Source organism: Bombus pyrosoma, linkage group LG3, assembly GCF_014825855.1.
Source record: "Bombus pyrosoma isolate SC7728 linkage group LG3, ASM1482585v1, whole genome shotgun sequence".
NCBI lineage: Eukaryota > Metazoa > Arthropoda > Insecta > Hymenoptera > Apidae > Bombus > Bombus pyrosoma.
Window position 1 is genome coordinate 8891107 of NC_057772.1, and position 19746 is coordinate 8910852.

The window sequence follows — 19746 nt, forward strand, 5'->3', positions numbered from 1 at the left end:
TTAATCAAAACTGTGACGCAAAGAAGTAAGAAAAATATTTATCTAACAAGCCGATTATTATCAATTAAATTACACTTTCAATAAGGTGGAAATTTTAGAAAACATTACAGCTATGGCAAATATAGGAGAATTGAAAGGTAATGAATAATAAAATGAAAAGTAAACGATATGGAAAAGAAGAGGGGGGCAAAGAAAGATCAAGAAAATTTAAAAATTAGGAAATAAAAAGGTAAGTCCAGAGGAAAGCAAATATCAAAATATTAATATAAAGAGATATAAAAATAGGAAAATTCTAAACAAATTAACGAGAAATTTAAATATTAAACAAGTGATTAACAAGATTGCCAATAAGCATGTATACTTAAAAAAAGAAATATTAAATTCAAAGCATACAAGAAAATATAAAAAAGGAAAATATTGAACAAAAAATTTATAAACTAAAATATTAAAAAGTATAGGAAAAATACAACAAACAACAACTTGAGACAAGGTAAAATTAAGAAAAATCTATTATTGATAGTGGAAGGTATTTGTTTGCAGGAATATCTTGCTTTTTTCTTTACCGGATAAGCGATAATGGGCAGTGATGTCATGATCGTTTAGGATCGGGGACCATCGAGCAATCGATGTAAACGGAAATTTCCACTAGAAAGTCCGCGGAATGTGGCCATCTGCGAAATTCGGAAATATTTATTGGTACGAGTTCGCGGTACCCTTTTGATCATTCCGATCGTGCTTATGTTACACAACACGATTATGCATTTGCAAATGTACAGTATCGTGCAAAAGTTTTAAACAATGCAATGACACTACTTAGAATTAATTTTACTTTGTTTCAACCTCTTCTTTGCCCGATCTTCCTTATATTTTCTAATATTTTTAAACATTTATTAGTTTTTACATTCCTTTTCTAATTTTTATAGAATTTTTCTTCTTTCTGTCCTCTGATATTAATTTTTCCTTAGATTCGTTTCTCTATTTTCTACTTTGTTAATCTTCTTTATCATTTCTCTAGTCTTTCAGATATTAAGAGGTTTTGCTAATTTCTTTGCAACTTCTCATTTGATGTTTGATATTTGCCTCTCTTCAGACTTACCTTTTTATTTCCTATTTTTACGATTTTCTTTATTATTTCTCTTCTATTTGCAAAATTGGATGCTAACAATATTTGTTAATTCAAGTAACAATTTTACAAGCTGTAATTATCCATCTACTTTATTTGAAGTTATAAAATAAAATTGATTCTTCGATAATGACAAAATATTTCATATAGTACACATATGTATGTACATAGTTTTATATTAAATTTAGTAGATATTTTCATTTTATATATGTTTACAGAAATAAATCTTTGGATTTTCATTTTTTTTTCAATTTTTTATAGCAAATGGAATTATTATGAATGTTATATACAGTGGAATACAATAAAACGTCTAAAGGATAAGTAGACAATAATAAGATAAAATACATTGTAGTTAAAAAAAGAAGAGATATAATCGGCACGAACAATTATATTACGTATGCATATAATATAGACGAGTGTTATCAATACAATAAGAAATGTTCAGTGCATTGAAGTTAGCATTAGTATAGTGTATTTATTATAATATGAATTTTAAACTTTCCTTCGTCTCGTACAGTCACCACTGTATGATTTAAATGTTTTGCATGTTAGCGTATGTCGTCATACTATCAAAAAGTATAATCAAGAATCCTGATCAGCTATAAAGAACTATTTTTTGTGATTCATCAAAGATGGCAGATGATCTTGGTCGATGTCAGTAACGCCGTTTAGTTCTATCTATATAACCTTCTTTCATAATAGATCATTCTTGAAGTCGACCATCACTCGATTGAGACATTATTCGACACGTACAATGAGTAACCTTGAACAGCAATAATTTGCATAGTACGATTAGGTCCGAGTCGAAGATATCTGTCGAAAGTTCTTGTCGAAATTTTTCGTTTATTATAATTTCTTAATAACTTAAAAAAGATAAAACAATACATTATTATTATATTGTTTATTGTTATAGTGTTATATTATTATTATTATGAAATGATAAAAATGTAAAATATTCCGTCAATAATATAATACTTGATTTTTTAAAAAATAACTTCGAAATTTTCTGATATCGTGGTTTCTTAAATTTATTGAAATTTTTTCAATAACTCTTTTTTGTTAATAATTTTTAATGAAACATTATTCCACTATAAAATAATCATGGCATAAAATTGTCTAATAATAATCATAGCATGGCTTTTTAACGCTTTCAAAATTTTTCAATTATTTTGATTTCTTAAATTTCTTCAAATTTCAAACTTACTATAATAAATTGTCAATGTTTTGCATTGCTGCGCAGAAACCATCCTTTTTCTCTTCTTCTTTTTTTAACTAATCCAATTCTTAACTAATATGTCGATTAGGAAAAAAAGGCATAATACTGTTAGACGTCGATTATGGATTAGTATTGTGAGAAATATACAGATTTCAATGTGTCATATTTTTTTTGCAATACACGTGTGGAGTATTGTTTAGAGCTTAGATAATAGAAAGTTCGTGGATCTTTTTTAACGATATAATATTATTTCGTCCTCTTTTTTCATCTATTTTCACCTGATTTTCTACATTCTCTTATTTCTCTTATTTTTCTATCTGGGACGTTTCGGGCGATGGAGTAGTTTCTGGAGTATTTGTTCCACAATATCGAATGTTTTTCGACAGTCTGGAACATCAACTCTAATTACCTCGAAAATGACTTTGTTGATTTTTCCAAGTAACCACCGCAGTGAATCAAATTAACATATTGACATAATATTTTTTTCGAATAACAACTTTGGCGATAAGAATTGTACTTCTCGCTCGTGCAATAATTAATCGTTTCAACAACGAGCTTTATTATTCTCTTTTTTCATTATTCTGTTTCGTAACATTCGAATTCAGGTGAAAGAAGAAGACAGATTCTTCAAAGAAAAATTTTTCTGTGAAGATGTAATCTTAGAGCGTAGGAGTGTCCCTGCAAAATTTTTTAATACAACTAAATAATAACAAAGTTACAGCGATGTATCCAATTGGAATTTTTAAACTCGATCAACAGAATATTTTTGGATTGTATCGGGAATATTATAAAAATTGTCCTTCAAATAATCACAAACAACGCTCGAACAATACAAACGTCAACGTATTATGTCACTCGAAATTCCGATAAAATCAAGTTTATTCCTTGTAAACGTGCAAGATATTATTTTCACGAGAAAAAAAGAAAAGAAGAAAAGATATCATCGTAGGACTCATCGCGCGTTCGACGAAGGCAGACTAAGCACAAAATTATGCACATTTGATGTGCTTATTATCGAAGAATATTGAGGTTGATCGATTTGTAATGTATGAAAGTCACGTTTATCGTTTCGTGCAATCGTTATTCATCGTGATGGGCCGTGAATTACGAAACGACGACGGTTCTCGTAAAAATCCACGTGAATCCGTGTTCGGATTGTAAACACCGGAAAGCGACATTTTCTGATTCTTATCGACGAGATGTAATCCTCGTTGACAGCAGATTTGTTTCGTTGTAGTCAGTTGCATGGTCAGGTAATTTGTTGGTCAGGTAAATGGTAATCGTAGAGGTGTTATTTATACAGGGTGTGGCATGTAAGTGGAATCGCTTCGATTACTGTGCAAATAACGATGTTAACGAAAAATATTACAGAACAGAAAAATTAAATGGTTTCCAGAGGAACATAGTTTATCGTGATTAGCTTTTTTATACGAGGATGCATAGAGGATATACGAAGGTCAGGATTGTTTTTTTAAAACATACTTGTTTTCTTATATATAGATTCTTCGAGATATTCTATGTCAAGTAAAAATCAATAATTTGTGCAATTTTTATATGAAACATCTCACTTTTTTAATTAAAATATCTCACTACTTATTGATGTTTTTTTATATATTGTACCTTAATATTTTCTAGCTTATATTTTATAAATATTTAAAAAGATTATATTTTATAAAATAAATTTTTTAGATATTAAAAAAAATTTGATTTGATCTTCGTATGTTCTCTATGCATCCTCCTTTAAAAAAAAGCAAATTACATCAAATTAAAATTATTATTTACGCAGTAATCGTTCCAGTATGTGCGCCACACTGTATGTGAGAGCACTGGCTACAAAAGGTATTCACACGCCATTGTATTTATTGTAGCAATCATATAGTTAATTATGTTAAACTATACGTATTTAATAGTAGCTATGTATGTATGTATGTACTTTTATATGATTACAAAGGCTTGGTATTACGAAAGCGAAATTACAGGATCTGATAGAAAGGCATTTTTTAATTTTCTACGTTAACATTATTCTCATAAATATTAATCATAATAATTCGTCATAGAATCTATACTATAATGAATAATTTCTTCGTGTTTCAGGATGCTTTGGATACTAAAAAATGGTCGTCCAAGAACAACCAAAATGGGTATGTTCAGCATATTATTACTAAATAACATTTACTTTCAAATTCAAATAGACAGATAAAATAATAAAAAAAAAATATTGGTCTTTTAATTATAGAACGTATCAGTGATTAAAATACTGATTCTAAAGAACGTTAAATATTAAAAAGAACTGTTAATTGTAAAAAATATTGTACGCCAGAAGGATATATTAATGACAAATAGACTGCAAAATTTTCATGTAAATTCATACTTTGTGAAGTCAATTTGATTCAATTAGTCTCGTTAATTCTAGTTACGACCACAAGTCCAACATCTATGTTATGGAGCTTGAGGAGAAGAAGAAAAGCGTGCAGGAGTACGAAGAGGACTACGATCCTTACGATCACAGAAATGTCACCCATCCAACTACGTAAGTATCTGTTAATTTCCCTCGTTTTTATCCATTTATTTACCCATACACTTTATTCGTTTACGTTCTATCTCATTTTCTTCTTCTGTTCCTTCTATACAGAGTGTCGTGCAGCATGTCGGGAAACCGACGGATTCTGCACGCGAAAACAATAAAAAAGATACATGTAAACATATGCCCTATTTAACCTCGTGAATTATAGCGAATTTTATATTGGAATAATTCTATCGAAAGACGACAGTAATTAGATTAATTTTACCTACCTATCTAGAAATAAGATTTCCAGAAAATTCCAGCAATAAGAAGGAAAAACGGAGAGAGTAAAATGACGAAGAAACGTCTCTAGTCTTGTGCTCGGATGCAAAGAGATCACTTTGAACACATCTTGTGAAGATATGCAAATGCAGTTCGTTCAAGAGGAAACTCGTTATAATTCGAAAACAAAGTCGAGTAGGGAATATGTTTATATGAACTGATTTTATTGTCGATTTTATTGATTTTATTGACACCTTGTATTTCTTTCTTCTTCCTTTTTAATATTATTATTTTATTTAATTTCAACTTCACAGCCCGGAAATGGAATCGGCTTTACAACATTTTTCCAAACTCACGCTTTCTTCGTCTCTCTTGCACTTGTTTTAACGCATACAAAGTTCATAAAACTAGGTTTATTCTTGTACTTCTTCTTTCCAATAAATTCACGCAAATCGAACTTGATCAGGATGGATAGATTGGTTCTAACGAAGGAAGAGGAAATAGAGGAGAGGAAAAATGTAAGTCGATATCGTTCGGTAGATTAACGCAATCACCTGCATTTGCATAATGTCGAACGCGGTGCGCATTCGAAACGACGACGTTTCGTTTATTCTGACCGCGTTTCTCTGGATACAAATTACGCGGTAATTTATTGCGCCGATTAGTCACGAAACGGAAGAATAAGATTGCCCTCGGAGAAATAACTTGGAAACGCTGACACGCGTGGAAAAAGGTCGATGACGTTTTGTCTTGGAATCTAAGTTCCTGGAAAGTTATAGTTATATCTAATCTAATCTGCTTCTATTCGGGTTTAACGTAATTAAGACGGTACTACTAAAATCTGTCAATTATTTCTATGGATAATTTGCAGCACTGTGTTGAGGAATTGAAATTTTATTTTACCCATCTTCTTCGTTTTATGAATTATCAATTAATAAAGTATACATTTTTTCTTCACATCTGCATTCACCCTATTAACGAGACAGTACAAAGTTTTCTCTTCTTTCAATTTCTATCTAAAATCTTTTTCTTTCAGAATCTTCTATCTTTTTCTATTAGAGATAGCTTTCTTTCTTTAAAATTACCTTATTATTTCTCTCGAAAACCATTCTTGAAAAAATAATGATTTCTCCTTTCTTATTAATTTTCGTGAAAATAACTGAAAGAAAATATTCAATATTTCAGGAGCTGGGAGACGTTGCTACATTTGCTGAAAGGCAGCTTGGGTACGGGAATCCTTGCTATGCCGAAGGCTTTCTACCATTCTGGATACGGTATTGGTATAGTGGCAACAATAATCATAGGTCTATTCTGTACTTATTGTATGCGGATTCTTGTCAGTTGTGAGTACGAGCTTTGCAAGAGGAAGAGGGTAGCTTCGTTAAGTTACCCTGCAACAGCGGAAGCTGCGTTGTTGGAAGGTCCTGCTCCGTTTAGGCGGTTTGCTAAGGCTTCTACGTGAGTATTTACACGCAGAATTTTCATTTTTAATCAAATATTTACTTCTTATTTCATAAATAGCTTAGAATTTAATTTTCGAGAGATTCTAAATGTTACTTTGGAAATTATTCGTCAATAGATGGAGATTATGTTACAAAACATATTAACGTATGATATTAAATATTATATTTAATTTGTTAACTATATTAAGAGAGTTTTAGTAAGTCAAATGATATTAAAGACACCAAAGTTAAAGCTTGACTTTTCACAGAAAGTATATCTCTAATTAACGATTAGATTAGTATAAAATAATTTTCATATAAGTTATTTAATATAGCAAATTTAGATTTACGTTAATAGTTAGAGCATCTTAGTAATTAATAAAACTAAATAAGAGAAATTTGTGATACGATTCTTAGAATTACTAGCGAACTTTTAACAATTGAACAGATCTATGTAATGAAATTCTGTAAATAAAAGATGAAAAATATTTTAGTATAGATCTAATTATATAAATATGTAGGATTTCCAATTTGCCTTACATTATACTTTATTTTATTATGAGAATCACTGAATATTTATTCATATTTAAAAGAATTATTTTTATATAATATGTTATAATAACTACCATTATAATTGTTATAATAATATGTTATAATACGAAAACACGATATTATTATACTGGAAATTATTTCACTATTAATCATATATCAAAATTGTATTAAGTGTGTCAAGATCACAGTGTAGATAACAAAAATAACTAAAGAGTTGCGTTTGCGTGCGCGTAAGCATGCGATCGAGATTATCGCATATACAATGAGAACCTTGTGGAAATTTCAACGTAGATAAATCCTTTGTTTTGCAGTCACACGATAAACGCATTCCTTATGGTATATCAATTGGGAACTTGCTGCGTCTATACTGTATTCATCGCCACGAATTTGCAACTGGTTAGTACAATTATTAATTAATCGTACGCAAAATTCATCGTAGAATTAAAATCATTCATAGAATCATACAGCGATCGCTCTCATAAAAATTCGAATTTTCAAATCGTACTTGAAGAAAACTCAAAAACTCCAACTTTTTAAAAGGAACCATTCACTATTGTCATCTTCTTCGACTGGCAGCTTTTAAAATTTCTTATGAAATCGTTGGATATGTTCCAATTTATAAAATCTTGAATAAGCATGCTTAGTATAGCAACAAATGTTTATATAAAAAAATCAATCCTAAAGGAATTTAAACCTCACTTATTGTTAAATAAATAAATTAATATTTTTAAGAACAAAGAAATGGAGAAGAAGGAAGGAAACGAAAGATAAATATTTAATTCAGTTAAGTTCCAATCTCAAACAAGGTTCGACTAAAATCGATTAAATCTAGTTCAATTTTAATTAAAGTTCACTAAACCCGACTTAAATATCAAATTGGAATATTTAGATTCAGGAAATTTAAATGTAATTAATATCAGTCAATTTTAATTATGACTTAGCTAATGTTAGCTGTATTTAATCAGAGTGCATGTGAAATTAACTATACTCAATTCAAAACTCAAATAAAATTCAACTAAAGTCAGTTATGGTTCAATAAGAGTTAATTAAACCCAGTTCAATTAAATCAGATTAGATTTCAGTAAAACCTAATTAAACCCAACTTAACTAAACCCAATCTGAATCCAGGCAGTGTCAATTAAACCTAATTAAATTTTAGTGAAATTTAATCAAGCGCAACTTAACCAAATTCAATCTGAACTTACGAGACGTCAACCAAATCCAAGTCAAATCTAATCAGACTCTACCTAAATCCGACTAAAGTCAGATAGTTCATTCATTGATTCATTGAGAATTCAGCTAAAGTCCCCTAAACCTAGTTAATGTCACTACTAACTAATACTAATGCCAACTGAACTCAATTAGAATTTTTTTTAAATTCAGTTAAACTTAATCAACATCGATCTACCGTTAATCAAACCCAATTCCATTAAACCTACTCAAACTTTGCCTAAAACTAATTATATCCACTCAGAATGTAGCCAAATTTAATGTAATCCTAAGCGCAGCTTTCTACACAAAACCAACCGCACGAACTCTCAATCCAATTACAATCTTCATAAATTCGATTAAACTGAATAAAAATCCACCTAATGTTAATTAATCCTAATTCAAATCTACTCCAATTTCGTTGTAACTAATTAAGTCCATCCAGCTGAATTTAACGTAACTCTAAACCCAGCTCTCATCACCAATCTAATCGCGAGAACTCTCAATCCAATTAGAACGTTCTTAAATTCAACCAAACTTAATAAAAATCCACCTAACATGGATTAAACGTCAATTCCGTTAAACCGTGCAATTCTAATTGGCGTCCAATTAATGCCAACTAAATTCAATTAGAATTTTCTTCGACTCGAATCTAATCAAAATCCATGTAAAGTTGACAAAATCCCATTACCATTAAATTCCATCTAAAACTAATTATATTCACCCAGAATCCAGCTAAATTTAACGTAACTCTAAACTCAGCTTTCCAAACAAAACTAACCGCTAGAACTCTCAATCTAGTTCCCCTACCAACTGACCAAATGACATCACCTGTTTCGTTGCCACTATTCTCTATCATTCTGAGCAACGTCGGCACAACGGTGACTCACGAGATTTCGCTACTCTCGTTAAACTCGCGTTGATCCAGCTTTTACCGCGAGGAATCCCGTTCTCGAGCGGCGCGACAAGAACCGTGTACACGATGTGTAGGCAGAGAAAAAGAAGCATGTAGGTCAGGGAAACACGCCGCGAGGAATAAACGATTAGACGGTGGACGCGTCGCGTCGCGTCGTTATGAACCTCGTGAGTCAAGGTGATAATACGTGGTTCAGGTTCGTTGACATTTCATCAGGCGACAGGATGAAGTCAAGTTTCTGTTTACGAGGACACGTGTCTCGTTTTGGTCACCGGAATTAGGAAGAAGCTCGAGAATTCGTGTACAATGAGAAATGATAGCGTTGACCGTGAAGTTACTTAGAAGGCGTCCTCAAGTACCCATTTCCTTTTATTTAGCTTCTGGTTTCAGCGTAGGACACTTGCTTTTGGTATCTGGAATAATTTTTTAGCAAGGTTGTTTCTGTTTAGAGTCTGTCTAACGTGTGGGCTTGTCGACGGTCTGCCTTTACTTTTTAACATTTCTCGAGTTTAATATTTTGTTTCTTTATTTTTTCAGTTTTTCTTTAATTTCAATAATGTGTATAATATTGATTATTCTTAGTGGTCCTGATCTTCTTAATGTCAGTGATATAGGAGGATGTCTTATTCTTTATCTTTCTCATTTTTGATCAGTTGTGAATGTAAATTTGAATTTTATCTTAAAGGTTTCAGAGTTTGAATTGCGGTTAATTGTTTTAGACTTGGAAGAAATATAGAAAATAGAATTTGTTAAATATTTCTCGATTTCCTGGTGTATTTTATAAACTTTTTAGAATATTTTTTCGTACGTTCCCTTATCAAATTTTTCACATCTATGAACATTTTCAAATAAATATCTTTTCAATATACGCTCCTCTTAACATCAATTCACTTCCAATATATCATGTTATATTTCTTACATCTTAACAGATACTTCCAAACATAATCTGCCGATTGTTATCGAAAAGTAGCATTGAAAGGCGATTATGCGATAAATTACATCATTAAAAAAACCGTTAAGTCATCATCCTGACATTTACAACGTCTGCAACTTTTCTCTTTCTTCTTTAACATTGGAATTCCTGCATTCGACGCATAACGTTCACTTAACGTTACAATTTTCTTTCACACTTGTAGCTATGCAAATAAAACGGAACTACTACCTTTATATCTACTTGCATGGACGCAAATTATGCAGTCGTTAGTAAGGACTTTCAAGGACCAACTATCTACTTGTATACTGTTCAGATATTTCACGAAGCATTCAAGGATTTACCGCGTTCTTCTAAGAACCGTACAAAGTATAACGATTATGTGCTTTGTTATATCGTTGTATCGAATCGAAAGGACTAGCTTGACCTGTTATAAATTATGTAAAAAAGGTCACCTCCACTAGATTCCGCTTCGATACTTTGCTATATAACTTTGTTGTATTCTCCTACCGAGGAAATTCCCCTCACGCTTGGGAACGAAATGAAAATTTCAATCGACTCGTTTGCTAATTCTTCAGAAGTTCATTAGCCTCGTTCAGTGACAGGCAACTAGACCTTTTATGGTTGGCGCAATTGTGAGAGTTAACTGAGTGTTCTCTTTCTTTACTAAATTATTTAATCCGAGTTACTGGCAAATCGTATGACGAATAAACGAAGAATAAAAAATATATCGGTCGAGGGTGAGACCATTTCCGATCACACTTCCTTTTTCGTCTTTAAGGATTTACAAATGGAGATTATTTGAATTTTATTTAAGGCTACCTACGGTGATTCATTGTATAAATTTTCACGGTTGTATATTGTCGTGGTAAATGTTGATTAGAATAAAACTCATCGCAAATTAATTCTTTGATAAAGACGGTTTATATACTCGCATCTAAATGTTATGGTTGTCCCGAAAGTTTCTTTCGTTTCATAAGTGAAATAATAGATGCACAACACTTTTCATTTTATATTATTTTATGGATTTATTTATGATCCATTTTGTAATAATAATTTACTACTTCCATATAAAACGAAAGGTACTTTTGGAACAACCTAATATTAAATAATTCATTATTTAGTTAATGTTAATATTAACGTTTCAATGATATTGACTCAATGTAACTACTTCAATGTTGATGTATCATCACAATTGTCGATATTATTGGGCTATTACTGAATATTACTATGTAAATTACTTAAATATTAGTCCAATTATATTAATATATTCGATTTCATCACAGATATTGATAATACTTCAACGACACAATTTCAACATACTCCATGAACCTGATACGCTTTCCATCGATACAGTGTTCCTATATGGAACTGTGCGGTCCTAATACAATCCTTTCGCTGTGACACATCACGTAACAAAACCAGCTACGGTGACTCACGAAACTATTTGAACACGTGGCATATCAAACATTTATGGAAACCTACATGTATCACAAACGTTATTAAAAGAAAATTTTCCGAAGCCTCTAAAGATATTTCAATGAAGGTTTATAAGTAGACCGCAATTTTTTATACGTTTCTATGAAATTTCAGAATTAAAAAAGTGCACATGATACATAAAGGTATAAAAAATATTGTTTATAATAATTTAGAAGATAAAACAAACCTCTATTTGAATATCTCCGTATCAACAAATGTAACAAATATCTCCGTACATTTTCGAATATCTATCAAATATTATCATATTATTTTGTCTTTTATTAAACTGTTAATAAAACTTGGATATCTTCTTTCTGCAACACGTGCGATATATTCAGGAAAGTCCCGTACAATAAATATTCAAATATTCTCGTGAGTCACTCTATATCCCAACAGGTGTTCTTTTCTGAAAAAGAATTCTGAAGCCCGCCGGGTATTCGCCAATAAATCAAGCAACATCGTTGCAGGCATAGGTCATGATCTTCCTTATTTCCCTTGGGAGAAACCAGCATTCTCCGACATTCGCGATCGATTCTCGCGCTCTTTCACGCGCGGTAGCGCGCAGGATTTTAATTTCTCGCGAACGTTTCATCCAACGTTCTAAGCCACTTGCCGTAATAACGTGTGTCGTAACGCCGCTTAACTATCCATTACATTGCGTAGTATCCAAGAGTATAGTTTGCACTGGTGTACGGCGAAACCGGCGTACGCCGCCCTCTCATTCCCTCGTCCAGTTTCTAAACGAGTTCCACCGTTGATGGAATTTCGTTGAAGATAATCGTTTGCCCCTAGTATCGGTTAGGGGATACGGTCATGGCAACGCACAATGCGGTAGACAGTGGACAAAAATCGAAATAATCGTCGTTCGATTTTGATCTTATTATTCAATGATATTCGTCAGTCTGTGAATAAGCAAATTTAATGTAAAGAATAATTCCGTCAAACGTCGATACGGAATTAGTAAAAATCGTTTGTACATGAAAATCTAATCGCTTGGAAATTGGTTCGTTGTATATTCTCGGTTGTTAGTTCTTGTCACATAGCGTTTGGAACATTTTAAATATGGAGAATCTGTCTAATTTTAATTTCCAATTTAACAGCTTCTTTCTTTCTTTAAAAATCGATTTAAAAGGAAAAGGTTCCAGCTATTCTGTAATTTTAATTGTTCTGTGCCAAGAAGGTACTGTATTATATTGCTGCATAATCTTTGCTACAGTATATTTTTAGCGAAATACATTCACAATACATAATCACGATGTAATGATCGACTTGGTTAAAAAGTGGATTTCTGACCACATTTATGTGAAAGAAATTTTTGAAGCTGCATAAAAGCTGCCTTTGAAATCTTAAATCATGTTCGTTACTAAATATCGGAGCGATATCTGACGAAACGGAAGACAGGATAAACGATTTCTGCATGACACTTACAAAGAAGATTATTCTCGACATCAGCATTTTGCTTAGTTAAACATCACCGTGTGTGATTATACAAAGAATAATAAATATTCACGACTTGATCATCAAATATTTAAACTGAGTCAAAGAGTAGGTAGCTAACAAAGAGTTGATAAACAGACTCTTACTCACATCGAATCACTTAATATGAAGTTTCAGGAAAAATGCACGTTATATGCATTTTTTGACCTTTGTCTCGAGTTCTTATTCAAACGCCACAGTATGCAACGTTTTGTTTCTCGTACATACGCATACTTTGTCTATGGACGCAGAGAACACATTGCATTGGTAATCTGTTGAGAATGGTTTGATGAAGTTTGTTTCAGTTTAATTTGGTTTACCTCGGTCTATTTGAGTTTATTCCAATTGATTTTCAATTCTTTTGGAATTGGATTGGATGTTGCAGATCTTTTGTTTGTTGGAAGTGGTTTGATGAAGTTTACTTAAGTTTACTTTCATTGATAATAAATACCACTTAATACAAAATATTTAACGTCTAATCGCACTACAGCAACAGCAAAAAATCTCACCGATCATTTGTTATATAACACAACAAGCAACCAAATCAATAATCATAGGCTATCATTCAATTTCCCAATCAACCAATTAAACTCACCACTCTATAATTTTCTATTTTTTAAAAATAAAGTGGTAGATAAGACTGGGTAGGAAAGAAGGAACAGAATTTAAAGGACTGCGTTCTAAACGGAAGTTCCAAGCTGAACTCGAGGACTGATTAAACGTAATAGTTCGATCTGTTGTGTAACACACGTGAACCAATCGGAATCGGTTCAATCTGGCTGCAACAGGAAATAGGGTGTAGTTCTCTATCGGTTCGAGGATAATTTTTTCATGGCAGAACATGTCCATTCGTGCGCTCTGAAATGAAATCGAACCGGTTTCGCTAATATCTGAAACCCTCAGGGAACACACGCAGTCGATTGTTCCTCGATATCAGAAACCACTTTTAAATTGAAAAATATAGAAAATCGAAGCACGAGGAAGAAATTGGAAATAACGATAATAACAATAATAATAACGTCGTTAATTAACCACCGTAGTGTACTACACATATTGTCAACCGTCCAAGAAAACATATTATTTTCTATTGTACCGTTCGTAACAAGCGATATTTCATTCAGTTCATTCTTTACTTTCGTTTAAAAACACTTCTCCACGATATGTCAGATAAAAATGATAAATATTACTTTTATATATATTTATTTGTCTTTTTCGAGAATTTTTATGTTGCTTCGTACATCTTCGAATATTACTTCGAATATATTAGAAGCGTTTATTCAAGTGCAATTAGTTCGATCGGAAATGTTTCAAATCTGTAGGCATAGAAACGAAGACGTGTATTTAAAAAATTTTCTATTTGAATTTAAATTTGTATAAGTGCAATTGATAAAGCGATCAGCAATCTTTTTGCTCGACGTTACTGTAATTTGATGTAACCACGAATCAAACCTTAGAATCCGATTAATTGATATCGAATTCCAGTAAAAAATCCATTTATCTATATCTTAAATTCCGAAATTAAATATCACAGAAATTGAACCAATTTCGTTCCACGTTCTATAAATTAATAATTTGTTAACGACGAACGAGTAACGATTCGTTCGTTTTTCTTTTTAACATTAATTTAACCTTGTTATAAACTATTTATCATTCAATGAATTTGAACGAATAAAATTCCACTGTAGTTTCTTAACGTACGAGCAACGATTTTAAACTCGTTGTCTATCCAGTGGATGCCCTTGTAATCTGATTAAGGTGTTCTGCCCTCTTAATCGTACATCCTGAATCAAGTCAGAGAATTAGAATAGCGAGAGCTATCCGCCACGGTCGTGGAGTCACCGCGAAAAAACGAGATAAATCAAAATGGTGTGCCTCAAGGCGATCTACACGATGTAGAAGGCGTTTCAATTCGACGATTTCTTTTTCTCTGACTCGTTCGCGATGTTTAGAGGACCTTTGTTTCGAGACAGGAACGAAGATCCGCGAAGGGAGACGTTTACATTTCGCTTCGTTGAGCGAAGTATATCACGCATATAGCAGAGTAAAGTATGTTTTATTATGCAATATGTTACCGAACTTTGGTGGTACAAAGAGGTGAGTCTAAATGAAGAGACAAGTCGAAGATATAGAATGGAACTTTTTCATACGACGCTTGGTTTTCGAGAAAATCGAGTTTGAAAATATGCCAAGTACATAGAACTTGGCTAACGTCGGACTGAACGAGAGTTATTAAGAGTTGACAAGAGGTAATTCTATATTTGAAAATAAGTCAAAAATGTAGAAAAGTGTAAAGTTTCTTCGCGAGATAGTTCCTTTTCGGAGAAGAATAAATGTGCAAATTTATTATACACGTTTACTAGATCAGTCCTTAACAAAACACGTCAAAACTCTATTTCCTTGAGAACGAGGTGTGCGACGGAAAGATTTTATTCTGCATTTATCGTCATATTTTCGCACGTGAAATAACTTCCTGTTGATTATTTACGCATAGCCAGTCTGTAATTAGTCGACTTTAAATATACTTGATAAATTTCCAAGCTCGATTTTCGCGAGAACAAGGCGCCATAGGAAAAGATCGTATTCTATATTTTTTACTTGTTTTCTCATGTAGATCCTCCTCCTTTTGGCTTGTGCCGTCAGTTTGGTAACACTCTGTATACGGTATATTAATTGGTGAAACGTTGATAGTTAGCGGTATGTTGTGTGATATTGAGTCTGGCAGAATTGGCTATTTATAGCGAACCATTCATTTATTATATATGAATACTATAATTTATTAATTGGGACGTTATAAGTTTCGGATATAATGAGTGATTTATTTTCAATTATTGATTACTATGATTCTTAAATTATATTTGATATGGTTGTGCGTCTATAGTGAAATAAATTCTTGCATTAAGAATAAAATATATTATAGTAAAATTAAATATTTGTACTGAATATCATTGTAACAATACTATCTCGTGCTCCTTTTATCTTTCCTTCTTGATTCTTCTACGCTTTCTAATTTGATGTATTTAACAAAGTAGTCTGCCGATGATGGAATACTTATTTCTGATACTTCTATATTTAACATAGTACTACGTTTTATCTATCATTCCTTGGTTTATCGAACTATATACCGCATAGTAATCTATACGCAGTGGAGCGTTTATTTTGGATATTACTATGTTTAACATGACACTATGCATACAGGGTGTCCCAGCTAGGGCCAGCCAGGCCACTTAAATATCTCTCTCGTCTTTAAAGTGCTGAAGAATTAAATGATCTCCAAAGGGAAATATCATGGAGCAAGGTTTCTTGTTTGTTTGGTTTTTTCTCAGTCTTTCCAAGGTCATCGTCATCTTTTATGTATGAAACGCGTATTTTTTTCCATTGCATCTTGTAGCAGACGAGGGAATATATATGAATATGCCTGAGTCATGACCTTCGGATCATTTTGAACACTAAAAGGACGATGAAATTGTAGAACGGTATTAGCATGGTGTGTAAATTTACAGTTTATGTTATTAAATGTTTAAAGATATTTACGTCTAGACATTTAAATGCGTTCGTCCGGCTGGAACATTCCGTGTAACAATATATTCCCTCTGTAACCAAACTGTGTACTAAGACTTTTACTATTTACTTTTCTTCGCCAGTTTTACCACACTTATTACTACTTTACTACTTTAAACACTATTGTCATTACTTTTACTATTGGCTTTTACTCTTTCCCCTACATTACAGTATTACCTTATTCAACTATCTCTATCATCTTTTGCAGAGTAAGAACGCGTATCGCGTTGTTCTTCTCCGTATGCTGTTACCATTAATTGCAGCATGCATTATACGTAGCAAATACGTTTCGCAGTAAGCGGTACCTTCACCATATCATTACCTATATACCCATAACTATCTATACTGAACCATACTTATTGCGCGTTTCACGTGTAACCTACTACATAGTAACTGGTATTACTATACTCGCTGTATGCCCACGTGTAATCAACCAGCATGTGCCGTTACCATACTTACTACACGTTCCACGTGCAACATCGCAGCATCTGAACTGAAAAATATTTGACTAGAATGACAGTTTTTGATATTTTCAAGGTCGTTGAAATCGAAAATGAGGTCCGTTCTTCACGGAAATAAGACGCACAAAATTTCCACGCACGACGAAGCTTGTCGGTGTGTGATGTTCTCGTGGATTTTAACGACACCTTTTTTTAAGATTTCGTACTTTTAAACTACCGTGTGCATTAATTTACATGCATTTGAATCGTAAGCATTGCAATAGGTTTGGTTTACTTTTTAGTTTCGGTTAGACTACTACGTGTTCACACAGAAAGCGGTAAAATTGGCATTTGGAGAGCATTGGCATTGGCTGTGCCATTACTTGTTTTGTTTCGTCATTGCAGTTGAGACCTTGGCCGGCCAAATGTTCATAAGGTTGAATTTTTAAAATCGTTCGTTTCTCTGAGATATGGCCATCGTATTCGGCTTCAACGACAAAAATAGCCTCCGAAAAGACACGTTCAGTTCGAAGATTTCGCAGTCCGCGTACTATATTTTATCTCAGCATCGTTACATTAATTAATTGTATTACGTGTTATGTTTATTCTATTCAGATTTTCAGATATTACCCAGCGAACACGTGAACATACTTGTTCGATAAAGAACGACAATCACGTTCTTCCGTCATTCGAAGCACGCATAATTATCGTGATCTCAATAAAATCAGCGATCGTGAGAAGCGTTACGCGATTCTCCGATTCTACATATAGTTCATCGGCAGAAACGTAATATATTTCTACGATCGTTAAGCTACGTTCACAACAAACACGTGGAATTTCTCGCGTTTTGTTTCCTTTCCTTTCGTCGACGATACGTTTCACATTGCTATGCTAATTTTCTATGAAACTATACGAACAAAGTGACAGAAGAAGTTCTCTGAAAAATTTGGAACTATAAAGGCATTTGTATCTCTTTTGCTAAGCGACATAAAGTGGCGAAAGAAATCCTCAAGAAATTCGGTTGCGTAAAAGGATCTGTTTACTTTTTTTTCTAATGAGTTTATTCTTGGTTTTTATTATGGCAAGGAGACTGTCTGATGTCATATTTGTATTTTTAGTGCCATGGTTGCATGTTGATAGTTGATATTGATAAGTGGACGTGTGTATTCGGCTTTAAAGGAGATGAAAAATAAGAGGAAGATATATTAACATGTCATTCTTTTTTCATTTTCGTGTTACCAATAATTATGATGAGAATATCGTGCACGAATGTGATGAAGATATTCTTGGTATTCTGACAGATTAACCATTTTACAAGAAATCTAAAACCGATCGCGATAAATTTTTATCAAAAAGATTAAAATGTAACTTTTACAACGACATATCTGTAACATTTGAAATTAGGCGCGAAGATGTTAGAAAGTTTGTAATTTTCTACCAATAATAAGCTCAATCAATCCCTCGATAATTAAATTTCTAATCAGATTATCCACTTCAACGTCAGAAACAGACGGTGGTTCTATCAAAATTCTTCAACTATGTACAAATGAAAAGTGCTGGACTTTGAAATACAATTGCACATTTGCATACTAGAAAATATCTTTCGAATCCCTTAAAAATTATCCTCTGAAATAAATATTTCTACCTTGGCCACGTATTTATTAACAATTGTTATCGCGAATGTTTACGCAACCTCATATTTTGTACAAGAAAATGCTAAATATTATAACGAGCACTATGCTTTGAATATTCTATATATCTTTGCATATCATGCATTTTTACATTTTTCATAGATGCAGAAACGTGCGCAGTCTGATAATTATATAAAATACGTTCGTTGCTATAATGACGTTTACGTAAGTTTACCATTGGGAAGAAACTCTTTCTTTCACGGAACACGCTAGGGAAATTGTACTCGTCCCGGGAAACTCCATGTATCGTAGCAAAAATGAAACTCCTATTAGAATCGCGTTCGTTGCGTCACGTTTCTCTATTACATAAGGCGAAGGTTGAGCCGATGGTAAATGGTATGTGTTAAGAACGGAGTCGCGGCCCATTTCCGGTCGCCCTTGAATTCGAAACGCAACTACGCCCGATATCGACGACACTGCGAACCGATAACGATCGTTGTGTCGACGTTACGCTTGCAGAATTTTACCATGTCGCGTGAAATAATCATTTACGCGTTAAGGCTACTGTATCAAAATTGCAATTCCGACTACACGTTATTTCCTATATCATCTGTACACGATTCAATTTTTAAACAGCTCGGCCTTATCGAGACGGTGTTATTCATCTTCGAAGTTGAAAGTTTTAACGCGTAATTCCCTTAATAAGCCGCTGCAAGAATGTCCGTCTGATTAATTACGGAAAAAAACAGTTCTCGTAAAGTTGTTGAAGAACTAGCATGTTGTGCAAGTTGGCTAGAAGAGTCTTCTCTTCCTTTTTTATTCTCCTTTTTTTTAAAGTTTCCGAATAAAAGCAATGTGGTAATATCGGTATATTATGACGCGAAATTGCCGATCTGTTCATTTCTGAATTGTTTGTCAGTGTAGAAATGTAGAAAGTATAGACAGCCAAGAAATTGCTTCCTACAGATAGAATGTCAGCCATGCGCAT

At 32.7% G+C, this 19746-nt stretch overlaps 2 protein-coding genes across 10 annotated transcripts in view; one reads left to right on the forward strand and one right to left on the reverse strand.

The window, feature by feature from the left end:
* The window catches only part of LOC122566050 (lysophospholipase D GDPD1-like), a 58150-nt gene that overhangs the window by 27216 nt on the left and 11188 nt on the right, over window positions 1-19746 (reverse strand). The gene's annotated exons all lie outside the window — the stretch shown is intronic.
* LOC122566048 (proton-coupled amino acid transporter-like protein CG1139) overlaps window positions 1-19746 on the forward strand; it is a 40846-nt gene that overhangs the window by 14379 nt on the left and 6721 nt on the right. Inside the window, exons 2-5 of the mRNA XM_043722747.1 lie at window positions 4434-4480; window positions 4753-4869; window positions 6310-6582; window positions 7430-7514. Of these exons, the coding sequence (XP_043578682.1) occupies window positions 4434-4480; window positions 4753-4869; window positions 6310-6582; window positions 7430-7514 (522 nt within the window). The remainder of the gene's footprint in view (window positions 1-4433; window positions 4481-4752; window positions 4870-6309; window positions 6583-7429; window positions 7515-19746) is intronic.